At 38.0% G+C, this 15,777-nt stretch overlaps 5 protein-coding genes across 12 annotated transcripts; 4 read left to right on the forward strand and 1 right to left on the reverse strand.

Annotated features, from left to right (window-relative positions):
* Positions 1 to 275: 275 nt before the first annotated feature.
* Positions 276 to 4,607, forward strand: LOC106414847 (probable pectinesterase/pectinesterase inhibitor 36). Of its 8 annotated transcripts, none has more exons than XR_007316595.1 (9): positions 276 to 795; positions 1,047 to 1,466; positions 1,544 to 1,735; positions 1,836 to 1,967; positions 2,292 to 2,682; positions 2,831 to 2,856; positions 2,941 to 3,044; positions 3,279 to 3,350; positions 3,451 to 4,607. XR_007316595.1 is itself a non-coding variant. In XM_048741333.1 (5 exons), the coding sequence occupies exons 1-5, from the start codon at positions 342 to 344 to the stop codon at positions 2,657 to 2,659; spliced, it is 1,566 nt and encodes a 521-aa protein (XP_048597290.1). In that variant the 5' UTR covers positions 276 to 341; the 3' UTR covers positions 2,660 to 2,758. The 8 variants fall into 8 exon arrangements, 1 of the variants encoding a protein (XP_048597290.1); XR_007316596.1 differs by having other exon boundaries at positions 2,834 to 2,856; XR_007316592.1 differs by having other exon boundaries at positions 2,831 to 3,044.
* A 7-nt stretch (positions 4,608 to 4,614) lies between these two features.
* Positions 4,615 to 7,735, forward strand: LOC106414846 (transketolase-1, chloroplastic-like). The gene is made up of 7 exons (XM_013855430.3): positions 4,615 to 5,279; positions 5,372 to 5,462; positions 5,544 to 5,649; positions 5,722 to 6,004; positions 6,097 to 6,245; positions 6,327 to 6,480; positions 6,562 to 7,735. Exons 1-7 carry the CDS (start codon positions 4,806 to 4,808, stop codon positions 7,519 to 7,521), a joined length of 2,217 nt encoding a protein of 738 aa, XP_013710884.2. The 5' UTR covers positions 4,615 to 4,805; the 3' UTR covers positions 7,522 to 7,735.
* A 485-nt stretch (positions 7,736 to 8,220) lies between these two features.
* LOC106411904 (40S ribosomal protein S13-2) lies at positions 8,221 to 9,348 on the reverse strand. The gene is made up of 4 exons (XM_013852763.3): positions 9,199 to 9,348; positions 9,049 to 9,121; positions 8,499 to 8,824; positions 8,221 to 8,405 (listed from the first exon to the last, which is right to left on the reverse strand). Exons 1-4 carry the CDS (start codon positions 9,219 to 9,221, stop codon positions 8,372 to 8,374), a joined length of 456 nt encoding a protein of 151 aa, XP_013708217.1. The 5' UTR covers positions 9,222 to 9,348; the 3' UTR covers positions 8,221 to 8,371.
* A 1,293-nt stretch (positions 9,349 to 10,641) lies between these two features.
* On the forward strand, positions 10,642 to 11,871 carry LOC125578498. The gene is made up of 2 exons (XM_048741336.1): positions 10,642 to 10,875; positions 11,105 to 11,871. Exons 1-2 carry the CDS (start codon positions 10,816 to 10,818, stop codon positions 11,702 to 11,704), a joined length of 660 nt encoding a protein of 219 aa, XP_048597293.1. The 5' UTR covers positions 10,642 to 10,815; the 3' UTR covers positions 11,705 to 11,871.
* Positions 11,872 to 11,967: 96 nt separating this feature from the next.
* On the forward strand, positions 11,968 to 14,180 carry LOC125578496 (F-box protein At3g60790-like). The gene is made up of 4 exons (XM_048741334.1): positions 11,968 to 12,254; positions 12,838 to 13,485; positions 13,574 to 13,747; positions 13,833 to 14,180. The coding sequence occupies exons 1-4, from the start codon at positions 11,979 to 11,981 to the stop codon at positions 14,145 to 14,147; spliced, it is 1,413 nt and encodes a 470-aa protein (XP_048597291.1). The 5' UTR covers positions 11,968 to 11,978; the 3' UTR covers positions 14,148 to 14,180.
* Positions 14,181 to 15,777: the final 1,597 nt, after the last annotated feature.

Genomic DNA, 15,777 nt, shown 5'->3' on the forward strand with positions numbered 1-15,777 from the left:
CGAAATCCCGTGTCCAACTCTATCTTATCTTATTAGTACGATATTGTCCACTTTGGGCCTTAGGAGGCTGGCCCGCATGGATTTACTTTTGGTTTCCATCCCAAAAGGCCTCGTACTATTAGAGTTAGATATCTCTTTATATATTAGACTTTCCTTTGTCTAATATCCAATGTGGGACTTAACTTGTTATCTCACATTAGATTCCTCGCCACCATCTTCATCTACATTCTAGAACAAGTTTCATTCCTCGTTTGCTATTAAAGACACAACTATAACAACAACAAGAGTCATTTTAAAACACACTTCAAGAAAACCACGATAGCACACCAACCAATTTAAAAATGTACTCGTTTGTTAAAGCCACCGACTTCTTCACCATCCTGTTCTTTCTAGCCACTGCAACTGTCGCAATCTCCTTTAACACATCTGAACTAGATGTGCTCGAGAGGGCTCGAGCTTCGGTGGTTGAAGCGAGAACTAGGTTTGGTTCAATGGCAACGGTTGAGGCAACAAATGAAGTTGCTAGAAGTTATTATAGTTTGGGTTTAAGTGACTGTGAGAAGCTATACGATGAAAGTGAGGCAAGATTGTCAAACCTTGTAGTGGCTCATGAGAATTTCACCGTTGAAGATGTCAGAACGTGGCTAAGCGGCGTGCTCGCTAACCATCACACTTGTTTAGACGGCTTGGATCAGTCACGTCAAGGCGACAAGCCTTTGGTCCATAGTAACATTACGGTTGTTCTGGGAGAAGCTTTGGCTTTCTACAAAAAAACTAGAGGTCATCTAAAAAAGAGTAAGAACCTACACATACGATCATGTATATGTATTTACATCAATAACCGAATAATCTGTATAAGTGTCGGTGGCATTACCAAATATATTAAAATCAAATGGATATAACGCATGCTGTTAGAAAGAAAAAATATATTTAGTAACGTACGTATTGGCCAGTGATTGATTTCCACTAGAATGCATTGTTTTCTCGTGAGATACACGATTTCCTTAAAAGTCACTTTTAATGTTGTGTTGAAATGCATGGACCAGGGAGACCTAACCATGCACCGACGAGACAACACCATGCAATGACTAGACCACACCATGGACCGACGAGACCAAATCATGGACCAGCCAGACCATACCATGGACCGGCCAGACCAAATCAGAGCGGAGGAATGTTAGTGTCATGGAATCCGACAGGGTCAAGGGCGGATTTCGTGGTGGCTAAGGACGGTTCAGCAACTCATCGGTCGATAAGCGAGGCATTAGCCGCCGTTTCAAGAATGGGTAAAAGTCGGACGAATAGAGTGATAATCTACATAAAAGCGGGTGTGTATAACGAAAAAATCGAATTAGATAGACACATGAAGAACATCATGCTAGTTGGTGATGGTATGGACCGTACAATCATCACCAATAACCGAAATGTCCCGGATGGTTCCTCGACTTATGGATCAGCCACATTCGGTATAACAGATACAAACATTTTATTAATCTTTATATATTTTTGCATGTTCATATTTATTAGTTATGTCTATATCTAGGGGTGTCCGGAGATGGATTTTGGGCACGGGACATGACGTTCGAGAACACGGCAGGACCACATAAACATCAAGCTGTGGCATTGAGAGTGAACTCGGATTTGTCTGTATTCTATCGGTGTAGCTTCAGAGGATATCAAGACACTCTTTTCACACACTCGCTTCGTCAATTCTACCGCGACTGCCATATTTATGGTATTATTTATATGATTTGTTTAAGGTTTATTTGTTAGAGAAACGAGTAAGTAATGTGTGATCATATACGGATTAAAAATTTGGGAAATATTTTGGATAGGTACGATTGATTTCATATTTGGAGATGCGTCTGCTGTTTTCCAAAACTGTGATATATTTGTCAGACGGCCAATGGATCACCAAGGCAATATGATCACAGCTCAAGGAAGAGACAACCCACATGAAAATACAGGTAATCCTTTTGTGTGACCAATCATTTACTATCAATTAACTGTGCTCAATAACCATAATAGCCAAATCAATATTATACACAAAAAGTGAATGTGATGATGTCAGTCAGCCATAAGAAACTAAAATTAATTTCAATCTGAAATAGTATAAAACCAAATCATATGAAAACATTATTTTGTGTTTATCATTGTTAAACCCGGACAACATAACATGAATTATTAACCTGAACCGGGTTGGAGCACTCCTAGTCTCCTACTATCGAGTATTGATAGTTTGCTATATTCATGTTTAGTGTTAACCATTGTTTTATGACATTTGAATATAGGCATATCGATCCAAAACTCACGGGTCCGGGCCTCACCAGAATTTGAGGCGGTTAAAGGCCAGTTTAAGAGCTACTTGGGCCGGCCGTGGAAGAAATACTCTCGGACGGTGTTTCTCAAGACGGATCTCGACGGGTTGATTGACCCAAGAGGGTGGAGAGAATGGAGAGGAGATTTCGCTCTATCAACTTTGTATTACGGCGAGTTTATGAACACCGGAAGTGGAGCAGGGACTAGTAGAAGGGTGAGCTGGCCAGGGTTTCACGTTCTTCACGGCGCCGACGAAGCTTCTCCGTTCACTGTCAGCCGATTTATACAAGGAGATTCTTGGATCCCTATCACCGGGGTACCATTTTCTGCCGGGGTTTGAGTCGGTCTTTAAGTAACTCGATGGTAATATCAATGTTAACATATTTACTTCAGAATGTTTATGTTTTCAATACTGCTTTAAAATAAATTAATTTGCTAAGTTGCAACGAAACAAAACAAAACATAATACTCAAAATTGTCTCGAGGGGCAATGCATATGCTTACCGATCAGAAGCCAGAGGAGTCGACCAGAGCTGAGTAAGACGCATTCTCTTCCGAAGCCGTCATGGTCCTAGACACCGTTCTGGTCCTGACCACTAACTATTCTATGATCTAAACCAGCTATTTCATACAACTCTAACCTCTGAGGTTGTCCTAGACACCGTTCTGGTCCTGACCACTTCCATGATCTAAACCAGATATTTCACACAACTCTAACCTCTGAGGTTGGATTAACTCCATGCCATTTTCATAAGGCGTGTATACTATTTCCTTTACTTTCACAATATTACATTAAAATAGATAAATTTGCTAAGTATACAAATAGGCTCTTCTAGCCGCCTTCTTTTGGATCTGGATCAAGTGAAAACATAAAAAAGTCATGTAACAAACATAAGTTTTTCTTTTGTCAAAAAAAAAAAAACAAACATAAGTTTTCTAAATAGAGTTTTTGGATGCAGATACGTGACATGAACCTTGGGGTATCAGTGGGGTTTGAGCCGGTCTTTAAGTAACTCGATAATAATATCAACGTACGTGAACATATTTATTTTATAATGTTTATGTTTCTTAGAAGATTTATTTTGAATATTTGCATTATAATAAATTTCATTAGCTACATCGTCTCGATAGGCGCAGAAATATACAGAAGCCTGAGGAAGAGACCAGAGCTGAGTAAAACGCATTATCATCCGAACCCGTCATGGTCTTAGGTCCGACTTGTTTCCCCGGGTGGTATCACAAACGAGCTTTTACGATTGGTAGGGATCGACATCATTTCGAAACAATCATATAAACCGCTACAAATTGTTTTAAACCGTTCCGAACTTCTTAAAATCAAAAACTGATTCTATCTAACGTTTGCGGTTGCGGATGGATAAATTAATATAAAATTATTTTAAAAAATATTTTTAAAATTTAAAATTAAAATTTTAAAATAGAAATATTAGAAATATATACACATATTTTATATATTAATTTAAATTCACAAAGAGTAACATAAGTAAACATAATATTATTATAAATCATATTATATTAATAATCATTATATTTTATCACAATAATATGTTTTTATAGTTTTATAATGTTATAATATGTTAATATTGATAATTTATTATTAAACCGTTGCAATATTTCATAATTAACCAGTTATAAATATCCTGCAAACGCAATAATTTTTAAATATTATGCCAGTCGTAATGTTTAATAACGCTTGGAACTGTAATCTGCATCCGTAAATTTCCGCATCCACAACCGTAAATTCTTGTGAACCAGTCTGGCCCAAGACGATGAGTTCTCTAAGCCCATTATCTTATTTTGGGTCTGTTCTATACATTTTTGAACTTGACTATATAATGACTTCACCAATCGACTACAGAATCCTAGCCAGTATACTATTCGTCAGTAGATGTTGGGGCTGGACATTTGGATATTATGCAAGGTTCATGTCAGATATTCAGATAACATATTTCGGTTTGAAAATATTGAACTAATCTGAACCCACACCAAAATTTAATTATAATTTGAGTATTTAGAATACTAAAAACATAATAAATATTTAGGTATATATTAATATTTTGTATTAGTAGATTTTTGGTTTGCGTTTGGATTGTCTTTTTTTTTTTGAATATATCGTTTAAATATACATCATATTGGATTTGATATTAGTATGTGTGGTAAACAAGGTAACGATATATATTCCTTGTGCTAAAATTGGTAACTAGCATCTCTTTGTGGATTTATAAAATTCTTTTAGAATTTTATTTTTATCATGGCGGAATATCCAAAGACTATTTGGAAAAAAGGATAATGTAATAAAAATTGCTAAAGGCACAGAGCATCACTAAACTCTTACCCTCGTTCAACGGCCACGATGAAACCTTCGATCATATTCAACGGTCAGATCTGATCCTCCATCATCATCATCTCTAACTCATAAAAACAAAGTTTGCAGAGTCTCTCATTTCATTTCTTCTTCACCACCCTCAATGGCTTCAACTTCCTCCCTCGCTCTCTCTCAAGCCCTCCTCGCTCGCGCCATCTCCCACCATGGCTCTGACCAACGCATCTCCTTACCATCACCTTTCTCACGCGCCTCCGCCTCCGCCTCCTCTCGCCGCCGCAGCAACGCCGCCACGACCAAACCCCGCTCTCTCCGCCCCCTCGTTGTTCGCGCAGCGGCCGTCGATACGGTAGAGCCGACCACCGACGCCTCTATCGTGGACAAATCTGTGAACTCGATCAGGTTCTTGGCCATCGACGCGGTGGAGAAGGCGAAGTCGGGTCATCCGGGTCTTCCCATGGGATGTGCTCCCATGGCTCACATTCTCTACGATGAGGTCATGAGGTATAACCCCAAGAACCCTTACTGGTTCAACCGTGACCGGTTCGTTCTCTCTGCTGGTCATGGTTGTATGTTGCTTTACGCCTTGCTTCACCTCGCTGGATACGACAGCGTATTGGTTAGTGATCTTTAAAGATTCAATCTTTTTTTATTTTAATTTGATAAAAGGAGTTGACTTTACTGATAAAGTGTTGGACTTTGTTTTGTTAGGAGGAGGATTTGAAGAGTTTCAGACAATGGGGAAGCAAGACACCAGGGCATCCTGAGAATTTCGAGACTCCTGGGATTGAAGTCACTACTGGTTTGAGACTTTTGTCTTTCTCTTTTTCCTTTGTGGGCTTCTGTGAAATGAAGAAGCTTTTTTTTTTTTGATGCTATGTAGGTCCTCTTGGACAAGGGATTGCTAATGCTGTTGGTTTAGCTCTTGCTGAGAAGCATTTAGCTGCTAGGTTCAACAAACCTGATGCTGAAGTCGTCGACCACTACACGTAATATTATATGACTTGTGTTACCATTCTTGGTTTTAATTCAGGGACTGATATTAGATTTTGATTGTTTAGGTATGTGATTCTTGGAGATGGTTGTCAGATGGAGGGTATTTCAAACGAAGCTGCCTCTCTAGCTGGTCACTGGGGACTTGGAAAGCTCATTGCTTTCTACGATGACAATCACATTTCCATTGATGGAGATACCGAGATTGCCTTTACTGAGAACGTGGACCAGCGTTTTGAAGCCCTTGGATGGCATGTTATCTGGGTGAAGAATGGTAACACTGGGTATGATGAGATCCGTGCTGCCATTAAGGAAGCTAAAGCTGTTACAGACAAGCCTACATTGATTAAGGTAACTCTACACAATTTTCTTAGCCATTAGACACTGGTTTAGTCTAATCTAAAGACCTTTGGTGTTAATTTACCATTATATGAATTTTGCAGGTCACTACTACAATTGGTTATGGATCTCCAAACAAGGCGAACTCATACAGTGTCCATGGAGCTGCACTTGGTGAGAAGGAAGTTGAGGCTACCAGAAACAACCTCGGATGGCCCTATGAGCCATTCAAGGTACCTGATGAAGTTAAAAGGTAAGTATATCTAAACAAACGCCAGCTGTTTGCTTTTTGCTATGGAACTGACTCACTCTTTGGTTTTCACACTTTCTCTAGCCACTGGAGCCGTCACACGCCAGATGGCAAAGCTCTTGAATCTGACTGGAACGCATCATTTGCAGCGTATGAGAAGAAGTATCCAGAGGAAGCTGCAGAGTTGAAATCTATCATCACTGGTGAACTACCTGCTGGTTGGGAGAAGGCACTACCAGTAAGTAAAACTATCATTTGTAGATCTTATTCTAGATATGGGGCTTTACCGCATCTTTGATTGTGTTTTCTTTTTTTTTAGACATACACACCAGAGTCTCCAGGTGACGCCACAAGAAACTTGTCACAGCAATGTCTCAACGCCCTTGCTAAAGTTGTTCCCGGCTTCCTCGGAGGAAGTGCCGACCTTGCATCTTCCAACATGACACTCCTGAAAGCCTTTGGCGACTTCCAAAAGGCAACGCCCGAAGAGAGAAACCTTAGGTTTGGTGTTAGGGAGCATGGAATGGGAGCCATCTGCAACGGCATTGCTCTCCACAGCCCTGGTCTCATCCCTTACTGTGCAACTTTCTTCGTCTTCACTGACTACATGAGAGGTGCCATGAGAATCTCAGCTTTGTCTGAAGCTGGAGTCATCTACGTGATGACTCATGACTCCATTGGTCTCGGAGAAGATGGACCAACCCATCAGCCCGTTGAGCACTTGGCTAGCTTCCGCGCGATGCCCAACACTCTCATGTTCCGTCCTGCTGATGGAAACGAAACAGCCGGTGCGTACAAGATCGCTGTCACGAAGCGCAAGACGCCGTCTATCTTGGCTTTGTCTAGACAAAAGCTTCCTCAGCTTCCGGGGACTTCCATTGAAGGAGTGGAGAAGGGTGGATACACAATCTCTGACAACTCGTCGGGGAACAAACCTGATGTGATCTTGGTTGGAACTGGTTCAGAGCTTGAGATTGCTGCACAGGCTGCGGAGGTGCTGAGGAAAGAAGGCAAAACCGTGAGAGTTGTGTCTTTCGTCTGCTGGGAGCTGTTTGACGAGCAGACGGATGAGTACAAGGAGAGTGTGTTGCCGTCTGGTGTGTCTGCTAGAGTTAGTATTGAAGCGGCTTCGACTTTCGGGTGGGGGAAGATTGTTGGAGGTGAAGGGAAGTCGATTGGTATTAATTCGTTTGGGGCTAGTGCACCAGCTCCCTTGCTCTACAAGGAGTTTGGTATCACTGTTGAAGCTGTTGTTGATGCGGCTAAGTCATTCTTCTAAGTGAGTTACCATTTCACAACATTGTCTCTTTACCTCAAAATAAAGTGCAACAAGACGCAAAGAGACTCTTCTTTCTTTTTTGTTTCTTGTAATGCGGGTCAAGATAGGTTTTGGGTTTGAGAAGAGAAGAAAGTAGAAGACAATGTAAAACTCTCTTTGATCAAGTTGTGTATTGTTGTTATATGCTTTGAGTTTCAGCAAATTTTCACAGCTATTTCTTGTTGGGTAACAGACAAAAGTGATTTACTTAAATAGACACAAACATTGGTCACTACTTGTGAGTGACATTCTGTGGACAAGAATGATTAGAGAGATTAAAAGGTTTGGTTCTTGTCAATACTAATGATCACAGAGAGTATACCATCATCTACATTTGGGGTCCATGTTTATCAAAAGGAGATAGCAAAGGAATGGTGAAGTTTCCACCTTCACATGTATCCAAATATCCATATCCAAAGCTTAATTTAACAGAATTGTTGGCTCTGTCAATTTATCATGACAGACGACACAAGTGAGACCCCACAACTTTTCGGATATCCAAGTTTATTCTTATGCTAAAAGAATATTTGAAAGGCATATTTTGATTTCCTTTTTTATGTGTAGTTTATTGAGAATTGGGCCTCTATAGGCCCAGAAAAGCACAACACAAGCCAATCCAAATATAGATTCTAGGCCCAATTTGTAGCTTGTTAAGATAAATGAAACCAAACATCAACGAGAGTTTTCATTAAATTCAAAATGATCAAAACTATCAAAAACAGATACAAAGTCTATTGTCATAGAACTTTTGAGTTGCAATGGAAATGAAATGGATGTTCATGAAAGACTTTGACTCCAGCTCTATGATTCCTTAAGCCACAAGAGTGCTTGCTGTGGTAGACTCGCTGAAAAAAAAACCAAGAAAATGAGTATCAAAATCCAAAGTAACTGATAATCATCGAAAAGTTTTAAAGAACCAAATTTTAGAGTGTCCTTACTATTTCCAGACGGGAGGGAGCTTCTTGGTCTTCTTGTAGTAACGAGCAAGACGGTGGATTCTGCTCTCGACAAGAATCAACCTGAACTTGGAGTCCTTGTCTTTCCTGTTCCTCTCAAGGTGCTTGCGGATGGCCACTGCTTTCTTGATCAGGTGGTAGAGATCCTCAGGGATCTCAGGAGCAAGACCATGAGCTTTCAAGATTCTCAAAATCTTGTTTCCGGTAACACTCTTGACCTGAGGGATACCGTGAGAGTCACGAAGAATGACACCAATCTGAGATGGTGTCAAACCCTTCTTCGCAAACTTGCAGATGGACTCATCAACCTATTTGTCCACCACAAACACAAAACCAACCAAAGTGTAAACACATTTCTCTCAAAACATTACCAAAGTAACAATCCCATTATTAGATCTTTTCATACTAGCAAAACATAGTGAATCTCACTACTTCTACTAAACAAATCACAACAGTGCTAGACTGTGATTGAGCTTATCCTAAACAATCATAACATTTCAGACATATGAAAGGGAAACAGAACGAATCTTACATCCTGGGAGGTTGTCTTGAGCCAGCTCGGGGGTGAGCGCTTGTACGGCAAAGCAGATGCTGAGATTCCCTTACTACACAACACAAAAACATATAATGAGAGCCAGTTTTTCAGACAATACTCAATCGGATACGAGGAAGAAGCAAGAACCCTTTAGAGTGGAGCCTCCCCATGCTGACGTAAGTTAACGGAGATTGCTTTACTCTGAGAAGGTTCTTCTTCGGTTTGGTCCGGCTGCGACTGCGCTAAAGAGTGTCAAAACCCTAATTGACGTTTGATTATATACCCTCTTACACTGTCGTAGTAGGTCATTTTCACTTTCTTTCCAAAATCCTTAACAGGCTTTGTTTTAAGGGCCCATTTAGAAACTCCTTGTAATATAAAGAAGGCACTGAGGCCCATGTTTAAACGCCCAAGTAAGCAACCCCTACTGTTAGAGCATCTTTATCCCTCTTGCTTAGAGCATCTCCATTGGGGGGTTCTACCCGTTGGAGTTCTAAACATTATACATACACATATAAATATTTAAAACTCCAATGGGTAGAACCTCCCAATGGAGATGCTCTTATGGTTTGGGATCCCACCAAAAACACAAGTAAGATTCTTTCAGCACCCAAAATAAGCACCCTCTTTTCTCTGTTGCTTGTACTGTTTGCGCACTCTACTAACACGTGACGGTTCGCGATTGATGTACTTTTTAATTTTTTTTTTTTTGAAAAAAAAATATATTTATGTAACTTTCATGATTGCTGGAATAATGATGCTCGAGTTATATATCAAAATAAATGTCTTGATATTTTCTTTTCTAGTTGGATACACATCGATCAAATCCCAAAGATGAACCTTTTTGTGATAGATTACAAAGCATTTATTGACTTTACTATCTTTTGATTATAAAAAAAGGTTTACAAGACAGACAGATTTGAAGCAAACCGTATTCTTAGGTAAGCCAAAAACATGAAATTTAATATGATGGTACCAATTGACATAAGTCACATAACCTAACTTCAAATCTGCTAATCTTAACGGTGATTAAATTCCAGTGTAACAGACTAACAGTAAAGTCTCATATTTTTTTTTTTTTGGTTTATATATTTTTCTGTACCGAAGTAAGGAATTAGGTTTTTGAAATTTATTAATGTGTATTTAAACATTCATAATTATGATTTGCATTATTAATAAAAACCCTAAGATAGACGTTTGCTTCAATCTATATATAGTTTCTTTTTAGTTTTTCTTGCCTTGCTTATCATTCACAACAGTCATCAAGAATCAACATACGACACACAGTACATCACAAACCACTATTCCCATGTCACACAACACAAGTGTTAATTTTTCTAACGGCTGACACACAAAAGTTCCTACTAAAAATATTGAATCAAACAACCTTTAGTCCTTTTTTTGTTAATCCTTTACACTCTACAGAATCTAACCCTAGAAAAAGAAACAAAACGTCTCGTTTTAGTTAGAGGCTATTAAATACAAAGTTGAGAATCCCAAAGAAGACGTAACAAGATGGAGAAAAAAGGGAATGAAGGAGGACACGTGATGATTGAGTTCAACAAATGTCAACGCCTAGTCCATCCTTAAAGCCGAACCTCACCCATTTATTAACCTAACTGCCTAACCGTCTTTCTCACCACCTTCCTCCTTCATCAACTTCTCTTTATATGTATAAACGTTTCTTCTCCCTAAAGAAAACACATTTGAGATTTTCATCATCGAAAGAGATAGAGAGAGAAGTTAAAGATAACAATAACGATCATGAAGCTCGTCTGGTCGCCGGAAACTGCCTCTAACGCTTACATCCACACCGTTAGAACGGTACGAATACTCTAAATCAATGGTGCATATTTTGTTACACCTGAGCTATTTTTTCTTAAAAGAACTTCTTGAATTAGATATGAAGTATAAGTCAATGGTTACAACGATAATTTTAAGGTTATTTGAAACGGTATTTTTAATATGTGATTGTTGTTTAAATGTTCCTGATGTATATGAAATTAGAATCTTGATCTTGTTTTTAATTTATATAAATATGTGATTCTTGAAGTGTATAAGCTACAAAGAATCGAGTGTAGCCGAGTATTTATCAGCTACGGCGGCTGGATGGAACACGAGGCTGATCGTGGAGACTTGGAAGCGTGGAGACCCCATCGCCACCAGTGTCGGACTAGCTGTAGCAGCCATACATACCCGCGGAAGACACATATGCATAGTTCCTGACGAGGAGTCAAGATTGGAGTACGAGACCGTGATGAAAAGAGCCGTCGTGAGCGAAACGACGGAGATAGTGGTCGGAGACTCGGTGGAGGACGTGGTGGATAGACTCTCCGGCGTGGACTTCTTGGTGGTGGACTCAAAACGTGGCGAGTACGTCAAGGCGTTGGGGTTAGCGAACACGAGCAAAATGGGTGCCGTTTTGGTGTGTAAAAACGCCACGCAGAAGTCTATCCCTGGGTTTAAGTGGCACCGTGTTTTGAGACGAGGCACACGTGTTGTAAGATCGGTGTTTTTACCCGTCGGGAGAGGGTTAGATATCGCACACGTGGGAGCCAGTGGTGGTGGTGGTGATTTGAAGAAGGTTCATAGTCGTTGGATTAAACACGTCGATCCTCGGTCAGGAGAAGAGCATCTGTTCAAACGCAAATAGAAAATAATCTGGGTAATAAGACCATTTAAAGGATAAAATTTTTAAGTTCCTTTTTAATGATGTAACTAGTAAGCAAGAACGTTGAATGTACTTTTGTTATTGACCATTTGCAAATGGTCAAGAGTTGGTGATTTTTTTCCAAAATAATAAAATCTTTCACATCTTCATAAACACCACAAAAACATCTCCCATTATCATTTTCATCTCAACGTTAAGTGCATTCTATCTCTTCTCTCTCACTTTATTTTCTTTCATCTTGTTTGATCCAATAGCCATGACAGCACGCTCATCATCGTCACCTAGAAGAAACCACCAATATCCTATCGATGACCATGACTTGATCAGCAAACTCCCAGACGAGTTATTGCAAATGATTCTTTCAAAATTGTCCATCGAAGAAGCTGTAAGAACAAGTGTTTTATCGTCACGTTGGGTGGATGTGTGGAAATGGAGGTCTCATCTCGTCCTCGACATGAACAAGGTCTTGGATACAACCCCAGATAAAGATTTGGCCTATGTTTCTTTTAAGTTGGCTAGATCAATGACTAAGGTTCGTCAATTATCTTCCCTCTTAGGTTTTCATTTTAATCATTTTCTTTAAGAAGGTTTGTCTATAATCTATATATATTTATATACAAGAATACAAAAATTGGATCGACCTACAGACTAATGTTTGGATATATGATTGTGCATTTGGATTTGTAGCAGAAGACATGTTATATGTGAAACAACTATATGATGTAATATGCGATCAAATAATATGCCTCTTAAATACATTATTAATTTAACAGATTTAAAAGTGGGTAAAGAACTATAGTGAAATAGAATCTAGAAGTGATGTGTTGCGTTACTCCACTTAGAACACATACAAACAAAACTACATGATACTTAATCGTGGATTTCAATTTTAATAGATTATTAACTTTTGATATTTGTTATATATATATATGCTTCACACACAAAAATTAATTGGAACCAAATCATACACAGACTAGACAACATTTCTTAATATATAAAGATTTTGATAGACAATTTCTATTCCAATCCATGCATGCAGATATTTGTGCAACATGAAATTAATACGGTGATTTTTTTTTTTTTTTTAAAATCTCTAATCATTTTGTGTTCTGAAGGTTATAAAGAATCACCACCGTGGCCACCTAGAAAGTTGCATTATTCACTATGACGTATTACAGTGTAAGAATGCTACGCTACAAAGTTGGATCCACACAGCGACTCAATTGAAACACACAAAAATTCTCACACTTACAAACCGTATGCCTGGTTATCTAAGGGGTTACAAAATAACTAGTTATCTCCGCTTGCTCCCAGATACATTCTCACATCATAGCCTCACTTCACTGTCACTTTGTGGATTTTTGGTAATAACTCCACATGCATTTGGCAATTGCGAGAACCTTAAGACCCTTAAGCTTTTAAACATAGCCATCCCACAAGCTAGTGACCTTAGCGAAGTTTTAGCAGCTTGCACCTCCCTCGAGGTGATTGTGTTGCAAGTCAATTTCCTTAGCCAATATGGTGTGTTGAAGATTGAGAACAACAACTTGAAGTTCTTGCAAGTGACTTTCCCGTATGAGATTGATAGGATCGAAGTGTATGCAACTTGTCTAGACGTGCTCGACATCAGGTTTATCAAAGGTAAGAGAGAGAACTTCATCCTCGCTGGCCCCAACATCCAGGTTAACAAAAATGCTTGGGTGAGTGATCACGGTATTCATACGCCTCACCTCTTCTATAATGTATCATCATATCTCGCTCAGGTACAAACTTAACTAGCACAATTATATATATATATATATATATATATAAACATTTTGACAAGTATGATATATACTGAATCTTAATTAGGAGAAAAAAATCATTTGCCGTGAGCTTTTGGTGAGTGACTTTCATGATATGAGACGGGATGGGTCTTTATCAGTGACTGTAGATATAACTGATCCGAAAGAAGTGGAGATAGTGAAGGAAGTTTTGCTTATGTGGGCTACTAACAAGATGATAGAGCTTGAGATATTTTTCAAGGTACATTCATGTTATGGTTAAATTCTCATTATTGGATAGAACTTAATCACTTCTCTCACTCATTAATATCATATTTTCATTTCAGAACAAGAAAGCTCCTAGAGATGAAGGTGAATGTTCTACTAACAACAGAACACATAAAATTTTGTTGGAGGATGCAAAACCGTTCCCTAACGCTGCTTTCCGCGTTTATAACGTGCGGTTGTATAATTTCGACGGTTCGAATGAGGAAGAGTTTGCGTTCGCTTCCCGTTTGGTGACGCAAAAGACGGTGGTTAGGAAGATGATGATTGAGACCTCGTCGTTTCCTCCGACGAAGAAGTTGAATGCAGAAGCAGCTGTGGCCAAGTTGATGGAACTTCCTAAAGGTTACAAACGTCTTCGTATTGAATGCTTCTGATGATGAAACTTCTATTTTACTAGCCTTTTTATTTATTAATTTGAGGATTCTATGGTTTTAAAATTTGGATAATTACTTTGTTTTCCGTACTTTTTTGTGTTTAGCGTTTGAAAATTTTATGACAAAAGGACTTTATATTTACTTTGTCTTAATATGAATATTATCTGATTTGTTTTATTGTATTCTTGTGTTTGGTTAGTGATTTTGCAAAAGAGATTACGTTATATGAACATATATAATAGAAATAGGATTATGTTCACATGGCATAACAAAACCAGATCATATAACTAAACAGTTGTTTATAAATTAATATTCAAAAATTAAACGAATTCTAAAGTTCATCAGGATACTTTTTTGCTATATGAAAATTCAATTGTGGCTATTAGTTGGATACAAGACTATGGTCAGGGTCATTAGAGTACGTTTAGAGTGTTTTTGTTAATTTTTTTTTTTCTTGAATTAGGGTTTTTTTATTTTCCCTTTTCATGTAATGCTTTTTTTTCGCATAAGGATTTGATGTTTAATGTACTGTCCTGTTATCATAAAGGGGTACTAAAAATTTGTTTGCTATGGTTGAAATAAAAACGCATAAATTTTACCTTAATTCGATACAAAACTATTTTTGGCATCACTAATGTTTCATCAATGATGTTTCTCATTGCATAATCGATGTATATCATATTAGAATCTTGATCTTGTTTTTAACTTGGATATATATGTTTTTTTTAATAAAAGGTTCTTATTAATTTGAATAAAAATGAAACTTACAAACAAGAAATTACAGTGAAAACAGAGCACAGAAGCTCAAATCGTCAGAATCAATTCCTTTTTTTTGACTAAAGAGAATCAATTCCTTTCCAAAGAAATTACCAAACCAGAAACTAAGTGTTCTCTACCACTGACGATATTAATCAACAAGAAAACCGAGCACCAACGATAAAGAAATATTCAACTTCAACTTCATATCTCCAAATATTCTCATTTCGAGCTTTGGCCATGGGATTTACTAAAACTTTGAAAGGTTACCTCTGTAGTTGTGGTATTGCCAGCTACCAAAAAAATGTGCATGATCAGCCAGTGGTAGACTGGTGGTGGTGATTTGAAGAAGGCTCATAGCCGTTGGATTAACACATCGATCCTCGCTCAGGAGGAGAGCATTTGTTCAAACATTTTTCTTTTTTAGCAACTTGTTCAAACGTTTATAGAAAATAATCTGGGAGATAAGACCATTCAAAGGAGAATTTTTTAAGTTCGTTTTTAATGATGTAACTTGTAATCAAGTACGTTGAATGTGATAGATATTACGTTTTTGATAGAATTTCGAAAAGTTCCCTTATAATCTGAAATTATTACTTTTTATTTAATTTGTATGTCAAACTTTTAAATCAGTTGTGAAGACCAGAATAACATGTTTTTATTTATTTGTTGTGCACATTAAAACAATTACCTTCCAGTTGAAATAATTTTCTTTTACACAGAAAGTCATTTATTTCTATAAATTTTATTTATGTCAAAGAAGGAAACACATTTTAAATTCAAAATTGCAAATGGTCAAGACTTAAGAGTTGGTAAAAAAAATTCTTGCAATTGAAATATTTGTCTTTTACACAGAAATAATATATAATTCTAC

Source organism: Brassica napus, chromosome A9 (genome assembly GCF_020379485.1).
Source record: "Brassica napus cultivar Da-Ae chromosome A9, Da-Ae, whole genome shotgun sequence".
Lineage (NCBI taxonomy): Eukaryota > Viridiplantae > Streptophyta > Magnoliopsida > Brassicales > Brassicaceae > Brassica > Brassica napus.

Bases quoted from the DNA above. Each gene is read 5' to 3' on its own strand.
- LOC106414847 (XM_048741333.1), top strand. From the start codon at position 342: ATGTACTCGTTTGTTAAAGCCACCGACTTCTTCACCATCCTGTTCTTT. The intron at 796-1,046 runs GTAAGAACCTAC...TGCATGGACCAG, and splicing joins TAGAGGTCATCTAAAAAAGA to GGAGACCTAACCATGCACCG. The intron at 1,467-1,543 runs GTATAACAGATA...GTCTATATCTAG, and splicing joins TTATGGATCAGCCACATTCG to GGGTGTCCGGAGATGGATTT.
- LOC106414846 (XM_013855430.3), top strand. From the start codon at position 4,806: ATGGCTTCAACTTCCTCCCTCGCTCTCTCTCAAGCCCTCCTCGCTCGC. The intron at 5,280-5,371 runs GTTAGTGATCTT...TTGTTTTGTTAG, and splicing joins CTGGATACGACAGCGTATTG to GAGGAGGATTTGAAGAGTTT. The intron at 6,481-6,561 runs GTAAGTAAAACT...CTTTTTTTTTAG, and splicing joins GTTGGGAGAAGGCACTACCA to ACATACACACCAGAGTCTCC.
- LOC106411904 (XM_013852763.3), bottom strand. From the start codon at position 9,221: ATGGGGAGGCTCCACTCTAAAGG. The intron at 8,825-9,048 runs GTAAGATTCGTT...GTGGACAAATAG, and splicing joins TCAAGACAACCTCCCAGGAT to GTTGATGAGTCCATCTGCAA. The intron at 8,406-8,498 runs GTAAGGACACTC...TTTTTTTTTCAG, and splicing joins CTCCCTCCCGTCTGGAAATA to CGAGTCTACCACAGCAAGCA.
- LOC125578498 (XM_048741336.1), top strand. From the start codon at position 10,816: ATGAAGCTCGTCTGGTCGCCGGAAACTGCCTCTAACGCTTACATCCAC. The intron at 10,876-11,104 runs GTACGAATACTC...TGATTCTTGAAG, and splicing joins ACATCCACACCGTTAGAACG to TGTATAAGCTACAAAGAATC.
- LOC125578496 (XM_048741334.1), top strand. From the start codon at position 11,979: ATGACAGCACGCTCATCATCGTCACCTAGAAGAAACCACCAATATCCT. The intron at 13,486-13,573 runs GTACAAACTTAA...AATCTTAATTAG, and splicing joins TATCATCATATCTCGCTCAG to GAGAAAAAAATCATTTGCCG. The intron at 13,748-13,832 runs GTACATTCATGT...TTTTCATTTCAG, and splicing joins AGCTTGAGATATTTTTCAAG to AACAAGAAAGCTCCTAGAGA.